This window comes from Dermacentor albipictus, chromosome 8, assembly GCF_038994185.2.
Source record: "Dermacentor albipictus isolate Rhodes 1998 colony chromosome 8, USDA_Dalb.pri_finalv2, whole genome shotgun sequence".
NCBI lineage: Eukaryota > Metazoa > Arthropoda > Arachnida > Ixodida > Ixodidae > Dermacentor > Dermacentor albipictus.
Genome location: NC_091828.1, coordinates 18583372 through 18600557, shown reverse-complemented (window position 1 = coordinate 18600557; position 17186 = coordinate 18583372). Strand labels below are relative to the sequence as shown.

Here is a 17186-nt window from a genome sequence, read left to right as displayed (position 1 = left end):
TTCGAAATCCGCCTCCTCCAGTGCTTATCTCCAGGCTTGCAGTGACGCCTGTCACCGGAAAAAGATGCCAAGAGCGAGTGGAGCTACACTAATCCAGGTACAACCGAATCAGTTAGGCCCACTAAGCCTCAACAAGACACTCCCTCACTAGAGTAGGAATTGGCCTCCCTGGTGCAGTATTCGGTCACTCCCTCCCAAATGAATCACTCAATTACCCTATGTCCCTCAGTCCCCAGCAGCTACGGAGCATCTGGCCAAAGCGGCGGTCAGGCCTGTAACGCAGCGGAGGGTGCTAAGAATATCTTGGTCCGGACAGGCCGCCAATGGAAATCGACCCTTGCAACGTTTAACACCCGAAACCTCTCGAGTGAGGCTAGCTTAGCAGGATTCTTTGAAGAACTATCAGAGATTGTTTGGGATATCATCGGCCTTAGTGAGATTAGAAGAACTGGTGAGGCTTATACATCGCTGAATAATGGACATGTCCTCTGCTATCGAGATCTCTCAGATAAGAAGCAATACGGGGTAGGATTCCAAATCCATAAGGACATAGCGGACAACACTGACGAATTCTACAGTATTAATGAGAGGGTAGCTGTAGTCGTAATCAAACTTGATAAGAACTATAGATTAAAGGTAGTACAAGCCTACGCTCCAACATCCAGTCACGATGATGAGGAAGTAGATCAGTTTTATGAAGATGTTGAATTAGTGAAGAGAAAAGTGCAAACTCAGTGTACTGTAGTAATGGGCGACTTCAATGCAAAAGTAGGGAAAAAGGAGGCTGGTGAACAAGCAATTGGCATCTACGGAGTCGATTCTAGAAACGCTAGAGGAGAGATGCTGGTAGAATTCGCAGAAAGGAATAAGGTTCCAATAATGAACAACTTTTTGGGGAAGCGTAGCAACAGAAAATGGACCTGGAAAAGCCGTGGTGGTGAAACAAGACAAGAAATTGACTTCATACTTTCTGTGACATAACAATCTGACGTCACGATCACGTGTTGTGCCGATACGTTTAGCTTCAATCGTGTTGCGCGATGCTCTCTCCTAATGATTGCCTTCATCCATGGCATGCAGTGGTAGTGACACCGGAACTGGTTTGTAGAAACAATTGATATCACCGTAAATTACTTAGGCCAGTTTGGCGCTTGCCAGTATTTATTTAAAGGCTTAATAGGTTTGTAACTTCATTTACGGTATAAAAAATGACAACTTGAATAAGACGCGTCAGTACTCCTTCAGAACGGATATTGTTCATCGGAAACAGTAAAACGCCGGGCTATAAACTTCGCCGCACGACAGTTCAGTACGTGATAGTGAGTTTCAAAGCTTAAGCTCAGCGGATGTTAGGCTGGGTGAAAAGAAAACCTATTTGGTAATAAAGTTGTTCTTTTGCTGTCATTCGAGCGAAAAAGGCAAATATCTATGATGTGAAGCGCCGGAAACAAAACCGCGTTAACACGTCCTGATTGCTATTCCCATCTGTGCAAGCAATCGTTTCTCTACAAGAAGGCGTTGCAGGGCGAGTCTTATCTACGAGATTCCATGGCGTCGCCCCCACAGGCGAAGGGGAACCGGTTTTTGTTCTTGCTTAACGAGGCAAAAATGTTATCACTGCAAAGCGACTCGCCAAACACGTCTGAGGCCGGGCTCACTGAAGAGGCGCAATGCTGTAGGTGCATGCTCTTCAAGCAGCACTAGTCGTTGAAGGTTCTGCTGTTTGCTAATGTGTGATGACCCAGCAGAACAAGTGTTCTGCCTTATCCTTTCTTTGCTGAATCGTGGTGAAACAGATCGTCGCCGTACTACCCGTGCTCCCTTGCGAAGTACCTGGAGTAAGCTTGAAAGTTGGTACGATATAGGCTAACGGTCGCATTCATGCGAACGCAGTTAATGTAAACTATGATTCAACTGTTCATAAAATCTCACGAAGCTGTCACTTGAGTTTAACCCGCACGTTTTGAAGTGTTGAAATCGTGGCATCAGTGCTAATCTCCGATTTTTCAATACTGCAGTTCACAGGTATATTGTAAATACGCTGTGGCCAACTTTTATCGCCACGCATTCGCACCACTGTTGGCATATTGGAGATTTTAGGGGCACTTGAAAAGTAGGGGGGCGTTTGGCAGACTGCCGTTCACAGTCGTGAAACTGTCGTGCTGTTCGAAGTTGCGAGACCAAGTGGTCCATCTTTTCAATGCTTTTATTTTCTTCCGACCTGTGACCTGTGATTGCAAGCACAACTTCTCTCCAATTATGCCTTCTCTGCTGGTACACCCACTGCAGGCGCTTCTCGCGTCAACTTGGCACGACCAGCAGCTTGGACCACGTGCCGAATGGACGCACATTCTCTTGCTGCCCCCACACATGCATGAGCTACGGATATGACGCTCAGTGTGCTGATGCCCCTACTGATAGAGTTTCGTCCAATTATTAAAGGAAAATATGGCGCTATAATACGGGAGTGGTTTACCCAGCGTGGGAATGATGGTTAGTATATAGGTGCTATTTGCCTAAACTTCATCCTTCTCGCTTTAAACGGCGTCTTGACTTTGCAAGCTCATTCGTTTCATGAAAGTACTGCATTACAAATAATTAAATAAGAATTATTAAAATTGTCCGACGGCAGGATTCGAACAAAGGACCTCTAACAAAAAACACAATATTGAGACCATTCCGCCTCAAACGCATGGACAAGCGGAGCCGCTGCTAATAGCAGTGATTTTGCACGTTCATAGAGTCTTATTACCTTCTGCATTATGAAAAAGTATAGGTTGCTTTGAAATTTAGGGCAATGAATGCAGACAAAGCATAATAAACGAATCCCCGAGGACGCCTGAAGCTCCAATTCACGAATATAAAAGACAAATTCATGTACTAGCCATCATTCTCGTGGTGGTTGAACGATCGCAGAACCAGGCTTCCATCTAGTTATTATTGCAGCAAGCTGTACACGCCCCTATACCGCTGGTCATCTTAAAAAACTGAAATGTACGCAAAATTTTATAGAGCATTTCAATAAATTGCAATCACGCAAAAGTATGTAGTCGGCGCATCGCCACTTGGTTGTAGTTTTGTTTGTATCTTTGCATGCGATACTTACCGCCCTCCACCCCCCCTCCCCCCAAAAAGTACGCTTCCTCTTCCCGGTGGTGTCTTTTTTTTTCTCGAAAGAGGCGATAATGCTTTGCTTCACAGTGTGAAGCACTCAGGCGTTAACATACATACATACATACATACATACATACATACATACATACATACATACATACATACATACATACATACATACATACACACACACACACACACATACATACATACATACATACATACATACATACATACATACATACATACATACATACATACATACATACATACATACATACATACATACATACATACATACATACATACATACATACATACATACATACATACATACATACATACATACATACATACATACATTGCGAAACTCGGATGGACCTTTTTCGTTTAGGACACCGAATTCTTGCACCCAGCGGTTAGTTTCCTAAGAAAGCTCAACGTTTTAAAATTGGCAGTTAAGCACGAAGGGCGAAGCATTGTCAGCGACAGCAATGTTTAACGGTGCGCTCGAGCTCACTAACCGGTGTTCTATAACGACACGTGGTGACGACACCAAGTGCGGCGTTAGAGTGATCTAACCGAGGTAACTGCATGCTGTATACGCAGCAGAAACAGCACCTTGGGAGGTTAAGGCAAAGGCTTGTCAGAATTAACGTTGTCGGTGACGAGGAGCGTATATCGATGGTGCACGAGATGCCTGTGCACGGGCAAGGCACAGCGGCAAGGGGAGTACCACACTCAACACGTAGTGCAACACAGTGGCACAAAGAACCACCTCACAAAGCGTCTAAATTTAACGCGTTCTTGGACAGCAACCGGAGTTGGTTCTTCGTATCTCTTTCTTTTTTTTATGGGAAAGCGTCAAGGGGCCCATTCAGCAAAAAAGCCGGCGTCTGGAGTCTGTAGCTGCGAAATGGCGCCTAAAGTTTCATTGGCGTCACGAGCCTGCGCCTCGACAGAGCATAGCGGGCCACAGGGTGCACCTGCTGCTGCAATAGCGCGTCAGGTGTTGCGTGAAGGGAAGAGGTCACCGCCGCGTCAACCTGGCTCTCGGAAGCCGGCGCGTGGTGCCCTAGCGAGCAGGCTGTCGCTGCTTGCTGGCTCGGAGGGCACGTGCCGCCACCGCCTGCCGGCCTCGGTGGCCGCCCTGCTGCTTCCTCGGTCTCTCGTCGCGCAGGACGTCGGTGGCATGCGGCATTGGCAGCGCAGGCTGCTGCTGCCTGCTGGCTGCATCGGCCAGCGCGCACCGCTGTGGGACGTTACTCGCAGCGTCGAAAGACCGCTCAGCGGCGTTCAATTGGACATGAATGCTTTCGCAGTCACAACTCGTATGATGCGCTTGGGTATCCACGGATGTTTTATTTCCTATTTTACCCCGCAAACTAGAAGATTTACAGCGTAGCTGTATACCGCTACCTTCCCCTCAATTAATCTTCATGTTCACGGACAAAAATGTGGGCCCATCATGCAGGTTGTGCAATACCGGGCCGACCCGCGGCGGCGGTGAAGCAGGCTTCAAGCGGTCTATCCCTAATAATAATAATAATAATAATAATAATAATAATAATAATAATAATAATAATAATGAAATAAATCAATAGATTGTTTCAAGTTTATGGGTATACTGAAATCGTTTGAGAACAGACTCACGAACAGGAGGCATTGCCATATATGCAAAGGACAAGAGTGAGAGAGAGAGACAGAGGTAAACGAATAGGGAAAGGTAGGGAGGTTAACCCAGGACGTGCCCGGTTGGCTACCCTACACTTAGGGAGGATGAAAGTGGAAGAAAAGACAAGGAGAGAAAGGGACAAAACGTATGTAGAACCATACACCCTTGACTCGCAAGAAGACAATGCCACCGACTGTGCGGATGTCTGTGCCGTACAAACTAAAGACGGAATTGTGATATCCAGTGTAAACATATCTCCAAGCAAACCCAAGTGTTATATCGAGATGTTCATGACCACGTAATTTGCTTGGGTTAGCCGTGATGGCACATTTCAAAACCAGACAAGAAATGGTTCACTCAGTTTGTGCTAGAACGATTTGGGTCGAAGTGGCACACCAATCCAAGTCACTCAACTACTGGACAACGGCCGTGTATAAATTTTACTTTGGCCAAGATTCTGTCTAAAGTTGTACCCGAACCAATCAGTGTATATCACAGTAATCACAAAGCTACCGTCACTACCATTACAAAATTATGAAAATAAATACATGTAGCCTTGTCTAACCCTGTGTGGTGTGCTACAACTTCGCTGGCCATCCAACTGCACAGAGTGAAGTGGCTCCTCGATTTTTATCTGTTGACAAATTCGAAATTTTTAATTCTCTTCATCACCGTCCGTTTCTCCCGACCACCCCATGACAAGGCCCCATCTTTGGGTGAGTACCACAGGCATTCAAGAGGAAAACAACAATGCCTTGATAAGCACAGGCGTACTGCAAGTGCCCTTCGCGACTTTTTAGTGGAGACTAATTGCATGGACTGCATACAAATTACGCTACTGTTTTGTTTTCTACATTGTGGTTCTTTCTCTAACGAGCTGTTTTCGCGGTCGTGGTGGCCTTATGTGTATACGAAGAGACTTGTGTGGACCCTTGTGAGTACTCCTTTGTAATGGGCAACCATCCTAAGTTTACTGGACTGTGCTTTCCATGCTGGGGCCCGTATAGATAAGACTATCTTTGCGGGCTTGTATGTATCGTACTTTTTGATATTTTCTTCTCCCTTTTCCTTTTTTTTTGTTGTGCTTGAGTACCGGATTCGGAATTTTGGGATAGCTGACTGCGCCACAGCCTACCTTCCCATGTTTCTACTCTAAAAAAACACACAGTAACGTAGTCGAGGGCAGCAAATGATAGGATGAAATGGCGATATTAGGGAATTTAGAAGCAAGAGATTGTCTCGGCTCCCGCAAAATAAAGATATGTGGACATCGGTGAGAGAGGCCTTCGTCCTGTCATTTCTGTTATATGCGTATACACCCCTTTCTAAGCAGTAAACAAACTGCAGTGGACATAACCAGTTGATGTGATGGGGATGAAATATCTGTCGTTGTACTATGCTCGCACAAGACTGTCCGAAGCCTCACCTCTGGTAGTCGTCGTCGTCGTCCCTGTCCGGGTTGCTGATCTGGTCGGGGCATGCAGGGTTGCCCAGGAGGCTCAGGAAGGTCAGGGACGGGTAGCACTGCTCGATGCATGACACCAGGTAGTCGAGGTTGTCGAAGCAGTTCTTGTTCAGCGACAGCGTCGTCAGCTGTGCGTTGAAGCGGAACTCGGATGCGTCCCGGAGCTGGTTATTGTCCAGAACCAGCTCGCGCAGCTGCGATACGTCAGAGCCCGTATTCACATGAGGGTTTTACGCTAGAACTGTTCGTAAAATTCTGGCCAATCCTGATGTTGGATACATCGTTAACGAAGGCAGCTGGCCAATGGCAAAGAGCACGTACTAAAGAAAATCTTCGTAACTTCTGCCCTAGATAATTTTACTCGTAGTACTGTTAGTTTTCCACGAGATATCGGGCAAGGAACAATAAGGAATTATCTACTGCACACGTCGCGCAAGGAACCGGTGTCTCTGCACAGCAACACTTCATGAAGCATAGTACTTCGAAGCAATAGCTTAAACAATGACATCGCGCAAGGAACCGGTGTCTCTGTACAGCAACACTTCATGAAGCATAGTACTTCGAAGCAATAGCTTAAACAATGGCTAAGAACTTGTGGCTAAGAAAAGGAACAATGACTAAGAATAGGTGCAGCGGTGGCGTAGAGGTAGAACACCCGCCTCACGTGCAAGAGGTACGTGGTTCGAATCCCGGTACCAGCAATTTTCCACCGGATTAAAAAAATCCGCGTGTTGATAAAATTGCATAAACAGGCCTGGAGTGTGGCCTGATCCCGGTGACCAGAACCGCGGTAACGCACTCCTTCACCAGAGCAGGATTGGCCACCCTGGTGCAGTACCTGGCCACAACCTCCTATGAACAGAACAATCAAACCCCGGCCCTCAGTCCCCAGCAGCTGCGAAGCAACTGACCACGGCGGCGGTCAGACCTGCGACGCAGCAGAGGGTACTAAGATTCCTTGGCTCCGGACAGGCCGCCATTGGAATATGAACCTGGCACCGTTTAACGCTAGAACGTTATCTAGTGAGGCGAGTCTAGCAGTGCTATTGGAAGAATTAGAGGGCAGTAAATGGGATATAGTAGGGCTCAGTGAAGTTAGGAGGCCAAAAGAAGCATATACAGTGCTAAAAAAGCGGGTACGTCCTGTGCTTCCGGAGCTTACCGGAGAGACGAGAACTAGGAGTCAGATTCCTGATTAATGAGAATATAGCTGGTAACATACATTATCATACATCATATAGCATTAACGAGAGGGTGGCAGGTCTTGTTGTGAAACTTAATAAGAGGTATAAAATGAAGGTTGTACAGGTCATCCTACATCCAGTCATAATAACCAGGAAGTCGAAAGCTTCTATGAAGACGTGGAATCGGCGATGGTTAGAGTGAAAACAAAATACACTATACTGATGGGCGACTTTAATGCCAAGGTAGGCAAGAAGCAGGCTGGAGACAAGGCAGTGGGGGAATATGGCATAGGCACTAGGAATAGCAGGGGACAGTTATTAGTAGAGTTTGCGGAACAGAATAATATGCGGATAATGAATACCTTCTTCCGCAAGCGGTACAGCCCAAAGTGGACGTGGAGGAGCCCGAACGGCGAGACTAGAGATGAAATAGATTTCATACTCTGCGCTAACCCTGGGATCATAGAAGATGTGGACGTGCTCGGCAAGGTGCGCTGCAGTGACCACAGGATGGTAAGAACTCGAATTAGCCTAAACCTGAGGAGGGAACGGAAGAAACTGATACATAAGAAGCCGATCAATGAGTTAGCGGTATGAGGGAAAATAGAAGAATTCCAGATCAAGCTACAAAACAATTATTCGGCTTCAACTCAGGAAGAGGACCTTAGTGTTGAAGCAATGAACGACAATCTTGTGGGCATCATTAAGGAGTGTGCAATGGAAGTCGGTGGTAACACCGTTAAGCAGGATACCAGTAAACTATCGCAGGAGACGAAAGGTCTGATCAAGAAACGCCAATGTATGAAAGCCTCTAACCCTGCAGCTAGAAAAGAACTGGCAGAACTTTCGAAGTTAATCAGCAAGCGTAAGACAGCTGACATAAGGAAGTATAATATGGATAGAATTGAACATGCTCTCAGGAATGGAGGAAGCCTAAAAGCAGTGAAGAAGAAACTAGGAATTGGCAAGAATCAGATGTATGCGTTAAGAGACAAAGCCGGCAATATCATTACTAATATGGATGACATAGTTCAAGTGGCTGAGAAGTTCTATAGAGATTTATACAGTACCGGTGGCACCCACGACGATAATGGAAGAGAAAATAGTCTAGAGGAATTCGAAATCCCACAGGTAACTCCGGAAGAAGTAAAGAAAGACTTGGGAGATATGCAGAGGGAAAAGGCAGCTGGGGAGGATCAGGTGACGGCAGATTTGTTGAACGATGGTGGGCAGATTTTTCTAGAGAAACTGGCCACCCTGTTTACGCAATGCCTCATGAACTCGAGCGTACCGGAATCTTGGAAGAACGCTAACATAATCCTAATCCATAAGAAAGGGGACGCCAAAGACTTGAAAAATTATAGACCGATCAGCTTACTGTCAGTTGCCTACAAATTATTTACTAAGGTAATCGCAAATAGAATCAGGCACACCTTCGACTTCTGTTAAGCAAAGGACCAGGCAGGATTCCGTCAAGGCTACTCAACAACAGACCATATTCACACTATCAATCGGGTGATAGAGAAATGTGCGGAATATAACCAACCCTTATATATAGCTTTCGTTGATTACGAGAAAGCGTTTGATTCTGTCGAAACCTCAGCAGTCATGGTGGCATTACGGAATCAGGGTGTAGACGAGCCGTATGTAAAAATACTGAAAGATATCTTCTGCAGCGGCTCCACAGCCACCGTAGTCCTCCATAAGGAAAGCAACAAGATCCCAATAAAGAAAGGCGTCAGGCAGGGAGATACGATCTGACCAATGCTATTCAAAGCGTGTTTACAGGAGGTATTCAGAGACCTGGATTGGGAAGAATTAGGGATAAAAGTTAATGGAGAATACCTTAGCAACTTGCGATTCGCTGATGATATTGCCTTGCTTAGTAACTCAGGGGACCAATTGCAATGCATGCTCTCTGACCTGGAGCGGCAAAGCAGAAGAGTGGGTCTAAATATTAATCTGCAGAAAACTAAAGTAATGTTTAACAGTCTTGGAAGAGAACAGCAATTTACATTAGGTAGCGAGGCACTGGAAGTGGTAAGAGAATACATCTACTTAGGACAAGTAGTGACCGCGGATCCGGATCATGAGACTTAAATAATCAGAAGAATAAGAATGGGCTGGAGTGCGTTTGGCAGGTATTCTCAGATCATGAACAGCAGGTTGCCATTATGCCTCAAGAGAAAAATATATAATAGCTGTGTCTTACCAGTACTCACCTACGGGGCAGAAACCTGGAGGCTAACGAAAAGGGTTCTACTCAAATTGAGGACGACGCAACGAGCTATGGAAAGAAGAATGATCGGTGTAACGTTAAGGGATAAGAAAAGAGCAGATTGGGTGAGGGAACAAACGCGAGTTAATGACATCTTAGTTGAAATCAAGAAAAAGAAATGGGCATGCGCAGGACATGTAATGAGGAGGGAAGATAACCGATGGTCATTAAAGGTTACGGAATGGATTCCAAGGGAAGGGAAGCGTAGCAGAGGGCGGCAGAAAGTTAGGTGGGTACGTGGATGAGATTAAGAAGTTTGCAGGCACGGCATGGCCACAATTAGTACATGACCGGCGTTGTTGGAGAAGTATGGGAGAGGGCTTTGCCCTGCAGTGGGCGTAACCAGGCTGATGATGAAGAACTTCATATCGAGATGCATTATCAATGGGTGATCAACCTCGAGTCCCACTCGCAGAAGCGAGTGGGACTCGCTTCTGCGTAGCCCCGCTCTGGAACAGCAAATCCTGGCTGTCCGGCGTGCCCGCGACCGGGCCGGTGGGCTAGACCTGCCGGTCCCGACGTGGGACTAGCCGGGTGCGCGACGACTTCGCGTCCTCGCCGGACCTACAATAAATGTTTCTTCACTCACTCACTCACTCATCAACCTCGTGAGACCCCTTGTACGCATATTGTACATTGGCTTCAATCCCTTCCGATGTTAATTCGGATACGATTACGCAAGATATTCATGCCGAATATGAAGTAAGATGTCTGCTGAAGTGTATTGAAGTGGTTTAGTTATATTATTGTCGCCAGCTTTCGTGACAATATTCTACATTACAATTTGACACAGGCCGTTGGGTCGTTCAGGCGACGAAAAGCAACCATGAAATGTCTTTTGACTGCCGCGAAATCACACGAAAATTTAGAATGCAACGCAAACATGGCAATACATTCCACGATACTGCTACTTCATATCTGGGTTTATGCAAACAAAAGCAGTTTGTACCATAAAGAAAACGTGAGATGACCACTTTGTCCATGTACACGGAGGCTTTTTTTCCCGCCATGTAACCGGGATATTTAAGCCGAAATTCGACATCACTTCGGTGACGTCAGCCCACTGTCATTATGACGCCGTCCTCATGCCGCCTTCCTCGTTCCATCGACGCCAATTTTTCTTCGCCGCTGCATTGTAATCGTAATGTCGTCATTCAATTGTGAATAAGCCGCCCTTGTCACACCGTCGTCGTCACGCTGTCGTTTCACCATCGTCACCCCATAGTCGTGATACCACCTTCATTGATGCATCAACGTCACTCCTTGTGCGTCATGCTATGGTAATGGTGCTGTCGTCATTCAATCGTGATTATGCCGCCATTGTCATGCAATCTTCGTCATTGCGTCGTCGTCACACAGACGCCATCATGCATCCGCTGCAATAACACCATCGTCTTGCCGTCTTCGTTCTGCCGTGGTCGTGATTACCGCTTCTATTTTTCCGTTTGTCGTCATACCGTCGTCATGATACCACCGTCGTCACACAGTCGTGGTCTCGTCGTCATGACATTGTCGTCGTAATACCACCGTCATAAAAAATGGGAATATCATTCTCGTCATGGCGTTCTCGTCATACGCCTTTGTCTTTAGATTGCTATCATTCCTTCTTCGTCATTCCATCGTCAGTGCGTCGTCGTCATACAGTCGTCGTCACGCCTCGATGCCTATGGATGACCTTGGCCAGCAAGTGCCACAGCACAATGGGACGAATAGGAGTGTGTGCCATGGTGAGGAAGCACCCAAAGTCCCAGAATTGCAACTACACGAGGTAAATAAACGCGACTTCAGGGAAGGTCTGTCACTACATTGTTAGATTGCTATTTGCACTACAGTGGACAGACATTGTGAGGTGACGTCTGCAGTGATTTAAAAAAATTAACTATAATAGCATTCTGCTGTGTTAGGTGCCAGAACCGCGATCTGATTACGATGCAGGCCGTAGTGGGAGACTTCGGGTTACTGTGGACCACCTGGGGTTCCTTAACGTGCACGCGATGCACGGCACGCGAGCGCACTTTGCTCCCGTGAAATGCGGTTGCCGGGGTCGGGGAGCGAAGCCGCAACGCCGAGCTTACCAGCGCAACGCCATAGCCAGTAAGCCACCACGGCAAGCGAAGCTGAGTGTTCGAAATGTTACGTGTGGAAAGACACAGATGAAAGATGCTATTTACACGCTATTTACACTGGAGCCAGGCAGCCAGGCTGACACTCGCTTGTGCCAAGGGCACCGACCAACTTCTTCTTCGTTCTCGTGGCGGCTCGTCTCTTGAGCATCGCTCGATGATATCGTTGTATTACCCCCCGGCGGCAAAAGCACCGTCACGGTGCTGTTAAATATCCAAGGTGCATGGAGAGTTGTAGGGCATGAGTCGGGCAACGTGGACAATGTCACTGGTTGTCACAGCGGAGGACGTAGTGGGCGTGGCTAGAACGATTTCATAGGTGACATCGGTCACTTTGTGTATTACACGATATGGGCCTGTGTAACAGGAAATCAGTTTTTCACAAAGGCCGACTTTACGCAATGGTGACCAAAGCAACACGAGGGCGCCGGGCACAAAATGGACATCATGGTGACGGAGGTCGTAGCGTTGTTTCTGCTTGTCCTGAGACACTTGTAGACGAGCGCGCGCAAGTTGGCGAGCATGGTCAGCATGTCCGATTGCATCACGGGCATAATCGCTACTTGAAGCTGTGGCGGACGGAAGCACAGTGTCCAGTGGTAGCGTCGGTTCGCGGCGATACAAGAGGTAAAACGGGGAAAAGCCAGTAGTTTCGAGACGTGAAGACTTATATGCAAAGGTAATGTAAGGTAGAGCCAGGTCCCAGTCACGGTGGTCGTCTGAAACGTATTTGGATGCCATATCTGTAAGGGTGCGGTTCAAACGCTCAGTGAGGCCGTTCGTTTGGGGGTGGTAGGAGGTGGTAGCCATCGGTTGCGGCAGTGACGGGCGACGTGGCCGATGCGACAGCAGTGGAAGCAGATCGGCCTGTCATCAGTGGTACGCCATTCGGACGGGCTGCGGCGAGATGTGGCAGAAAAGGACTGCCGGGGACGAGGAGGGCCGCTTGATAACTGGGGAACGCTGGGTCGAGACGTGGAACACACGGTGTTCAGACCCACGTTTTCAAATTCCTGTCTGACGACAGCCTGAATCATCGCAATGGTGGTTGCTGGCGGATCGGGAGGCGTCGTGGAGAAGGCTGGCGAACAGGCGGCCTCGACTTCGCGGCGAACAATGCGAGTTACGTCGTCACAGGGGGTGGTCTGACGCGGTCGACCCTCACATGTCGACGTAGCAGCGGTGTTGGGTAGCAGCGTGATGTGATGTGTAATACGGCGGCTCTTAGCTTGTTCAAGGCGACGGCATTCTTTGATGATGGCGTCGATAGTCGAGACGTGGCCGAAAACGAGCAAATTGAATGCATCGTCGGCGATGCCTTTTAGAACATGTGACACTTTATGCGCTTCGGGCATAGCATCGTCAGCTTTGCGGCATAGAGCCATGACGTCGATTATGTAGGTAACGTACGGCTCCGTAGATGGCTGAACACACGACCCAAGAGCCTTTCTCGCGGCAGCCTTGCGCCCAATGGGGTCGCCGAACATCACGTAGCTTTCTTTGAAACTGTCCCAACTGGTTATTTCGTCGTCATGCGTTTGGTGCCACACGAGTGGGGTGCCGCCGAGATAAAAGATGACATTGACGAGCATAATCGTTGGGTCCCACCTGTTATTAGCACTGGCGTGTTCATAGAGCCTGATCCAGTCGTCGACATCCTGTCCCTCCAGGCCAGAGAACACACTGGGTCACGATGTGGGGCAACTGTGACGATTGGAGCAGTCGGACAAGCCGAAGCCGTTGCAGAGGCGGGCTCGTCACCGGGAGGCATGGTGACAAGCTTGGTGTGCCGACCACTTCGGAGTTCCGTTGTGGGGACGGGGATCGCTGACATCCACCAGAAATGTTACGTGTGGAAAGACACACACGAAAGATGCTATTTACACGCTATTTACACTAGAGCCAGGCAGCCAGGCTGACACTCGCTTGTGCCAAGGGCACCGACCAACTTCTTCGTCGTTCTCGCGGCGGCTCGTCTCTTAAGCATCGCTCAATGATATCGTAATAATATATTGATTGATTTAGGGTTGAGCTGAACATTCTTAGTCGCATATGCTTTCCCCGCCTAACCCGCCTCGCTGGTTCAGTGGCGTACAGCAGCTGAACACGAGATCACGGCCTCGATTTCGAAGCCGGTAAAAGAAATTCAAGAACGCACGTGTGTTCTTAGATTCAGGCGCACGCTGAAGAATCCCACGTGGTCGAAATTAACCCGGAGTACTCTACTGCAGCGCCCTTCGTAAAGCAATTGTGGGCACGGTGGCTATGCCCCAATTTGGGGCAAGCCGTTTTGGGTTACACCGTTTGGGGTAGGCCCCGAATGGTGTTATAGCATTTCCTATGATCGTTTATTGATGCTTAAATTGTTATGTGGCAGTGTTGAACTAAACCCCGGACCTACACAAAAAACTTTTTGCAAAGCTTGAGGCCCAGAAGGCCATGCGATGTGACGTAAGCGAATTAAAAGCCGAAATAGCAGACATGAAAAAGACAGAGAAGCTGCACGATAAAATGTACGAAAACAGTTCTCAACGCTCTGTCTCATCATTTTATCAGCCCTCCCTTCAGGATAAGCTGATAAAGTGCAGGCGGGGTTGCAGTCGGTAGAGATATGAAGGAGGAAGACGAAGTGCTTCTCTTGCGGAGCACATCTCGCCCGTCTCTGTGTTTTTCTGGACTTCTTACTGCACCTGTGGGGTCTACCGCCCCCTCCATCGCGGTGATGGATGTACAACCCCCCGAGGATCCTCCCGGTTCCCGTTCACCCGCGGACATCGGTTCGAGGAAGCGAGGAAATACGTCGAGTGGTAGCGAGGACACAGAGCTGTACTGCGCATCAGGTGACGAGTCCTCGGAAGACAGCTTTCGACTTGTCCAGTACCGCAAGGCCAAACGAAGAATTATCAACTCATCTTCGGCGTCCAGCTCGAACACTGTGAAAACAACTCCTCAGCGATGGCCTCACTCCATCCTGTTTGTGCCACAGAACGCTACCGACAACCTGTGCGTCCTCAACAGGCAAGCACTCTCCGTGTATCTAGAAAACACTGTGCCAAATGAGATCAAGGATGTTAGGATAAATACTAGGCGAAACATCCTGGCAATCGATGTGATGAACCCGAGTGCACTGACCATACTACAACATGTGACGAAGCTGGGAAACATCAAGGTCCGATCCATCGTGCCAACGAATGGTGCCACAATAACAGGAGTCATCTATGACATTGACAATGAAATATCTAATGCAGACCTGCCAATTCTCATAAAACCAGCAAGCGAACACAACGTGATTGTGCATGTTGGTCGCGTCGGCAAAACACGTTGTGTGGGGATAACCTTCAAAGGCGACTGCCTTCCAACCTACGTGAAGGTCGGCCACTTTCGCCACCAGGTTCGACCATTTATTCCAAGACCAATGCAATGCTTCAATTGTCAGAAGATTGGACATGTGAAGGGTGTTTGCAGAAATTCGGCCGTGTGCCCTCGATGTGCCGAACCCCACTCAGAAGACAACTGCAGCGCAACCACGTTCAAGTGTCCTAACTGTCAAGGTGATCACTGCGCCTCTTCCAAAGACTGTCCCCAGATCAAGAAAGAGATCACCATTCTTAAACAAATGGTGAGAGACAACTCTACCCACAAAGAGGCCGCTGTGAAAGTACGGCGAAGACGACGTCACCGACGAAGGTCTTCACGGCGGAAAACATCAAGCTTTCAGGAAAAGTCCCCTCGTCAAGCATCATAATCAGCGGACATTTCCAGCACTCCGAACACCAATGTTGGAAGGGAGCAAACTGCCAGATCTCTCTCCACAAAGGAATGGCCGCCACTTCCGCGTACACGACCGCCAGAAGAGCCGCAGAAGAAGCCGCCCCCAGTACAGCAAGGTGCTGTATCCGAGGAGTCGCGGAAAACAGATGAGCAAGTGATAGCACTTATTAGGCCTTTAATGAATGCCATTCGCGTGCTGCTAAGCAACATGCACACACCGTCTGCCAGAAGTGCGCTTTAAGTACTGGACGCTCTGAGTCCGGTGCTTGCAACCCTTGAGTAGATCATGGCTCCACAGCCACGGTCTTTTAGGGAAGAGGTCCGACAAGCAGCTATTTTTCAGTGGAATGCCCGCGGACTCAGAGCGCGCCTTGCTGATTTCCGTCGCTTCGTGTTCGCCAATATGTTTCCCATTATCGTCATTTGCGAGCCGAACTTATCGAACAAAATCAGGCTTTCCGGATATGAATCATTTATGTCGTCAGCTGTTTATGGAAACAGTAAGGTTTCGGTGTTTATTCGCCGTGACCTCACCTACACTCATCAGCCTGTACCACCTAATGACAGTAATCAATATATATGCCTAAACGTAAGGAAAAAGAATCTGGCCTTCACTTTTGTAGGCGCCTACCTATCTCCGTCAAGTCGATTTGATTACAAAAGACTACGAGACATCATTTCTTCAACTTCCAATCCCTGGGTCATCACTGGAGATTTCAACGCCCATCATACACTCTGGGGAAGTCCGATCATCAACGCAAGAGGCAGAGCTCTGGTATCTTTCGCCTCCAGTAATGAACTTTGGCTGCTGAATGATGGAAGTCCTACGTTCTTACGTGGCTCCACGTACAGCAGCTGTCTTGACTTGGCTTTCGTCTCACGAAGCCTAGTCAGACGTGCAGGATGGTTTGCGGACATAGAGACGCACGGAAGCGACCATATCCCCACGTACATCAAGATCAGAGGATTGGCCGCTTCCAAAATACGGGATACGATCCAAAGAGTGGACTGGCCTAAATTTCAGTCTATTATAGAAGAACACTGCGACGCCAATCCATCTTTCGACTTGGAAGAGGCAATCAAGAGCGTGGTGCAAGACACTATGCGTACTCTAACATGCTCCTCGAAACTTAATGATTTTGATGTGGAACTAGAACGACTTCGAGCAATCCGACGACGTGCTGAACGAAGATACCGACGTACGAAAGCAATGGACGATCTACGGACCGCCAGGCGCACGCAAAAGAAGATACAGCGCCGGTTAGACAAGCTCGAATCGCAACGTTGGGCGGACTTCTGTGAGTCGCTAGATCCACGCAAGCCTTTATCGCAATTATGGAGAACGGTGCGCGGGCTGCGGACACTTCCCGTACAGCGATTCCCATTCAAGGCACTTGCCCTCTCTCAAAAGAGATCGGAGATTGACGTGGCAGAGGATTTCTGCGCCAGATTATCCGGCCAACTCACAGCTACCAACATTCCATCGCCTTCGAGCAGCTGTCCGCCACCACGTGATCACCGGTTGGATCTACCATTCTCGATCCACGAACTTAAGGCAGCATTAGCTTTGTGTAGC

The 17186-nt window shown here is 48.2% G+C and overlaps 1 protein-coding gene across 1 annotated transcript in view; it reads right to left on the bottom strand.

The window, feature by feature from the left end:
• LOC135919566 (leucine-rich melanocyte differentiation-associated protein-like) overlaps positions 1 to 17186 on the bottom strand; it is a 76319-nt gene that overhangs the window by 26338 nt on the left and 32795 nt on the right. Inside the window, exon 2 of the mRNA XM_070523097.1 lies at positions 6216 to 6448. Within this exon, the coding sequence (XP_070379198.1) occupies positions 6216 to 6448 (233 nt within the window). The remainder of the gene's footprint in view (positions 1 to 6215; positions 6449 to 17186) is intronic.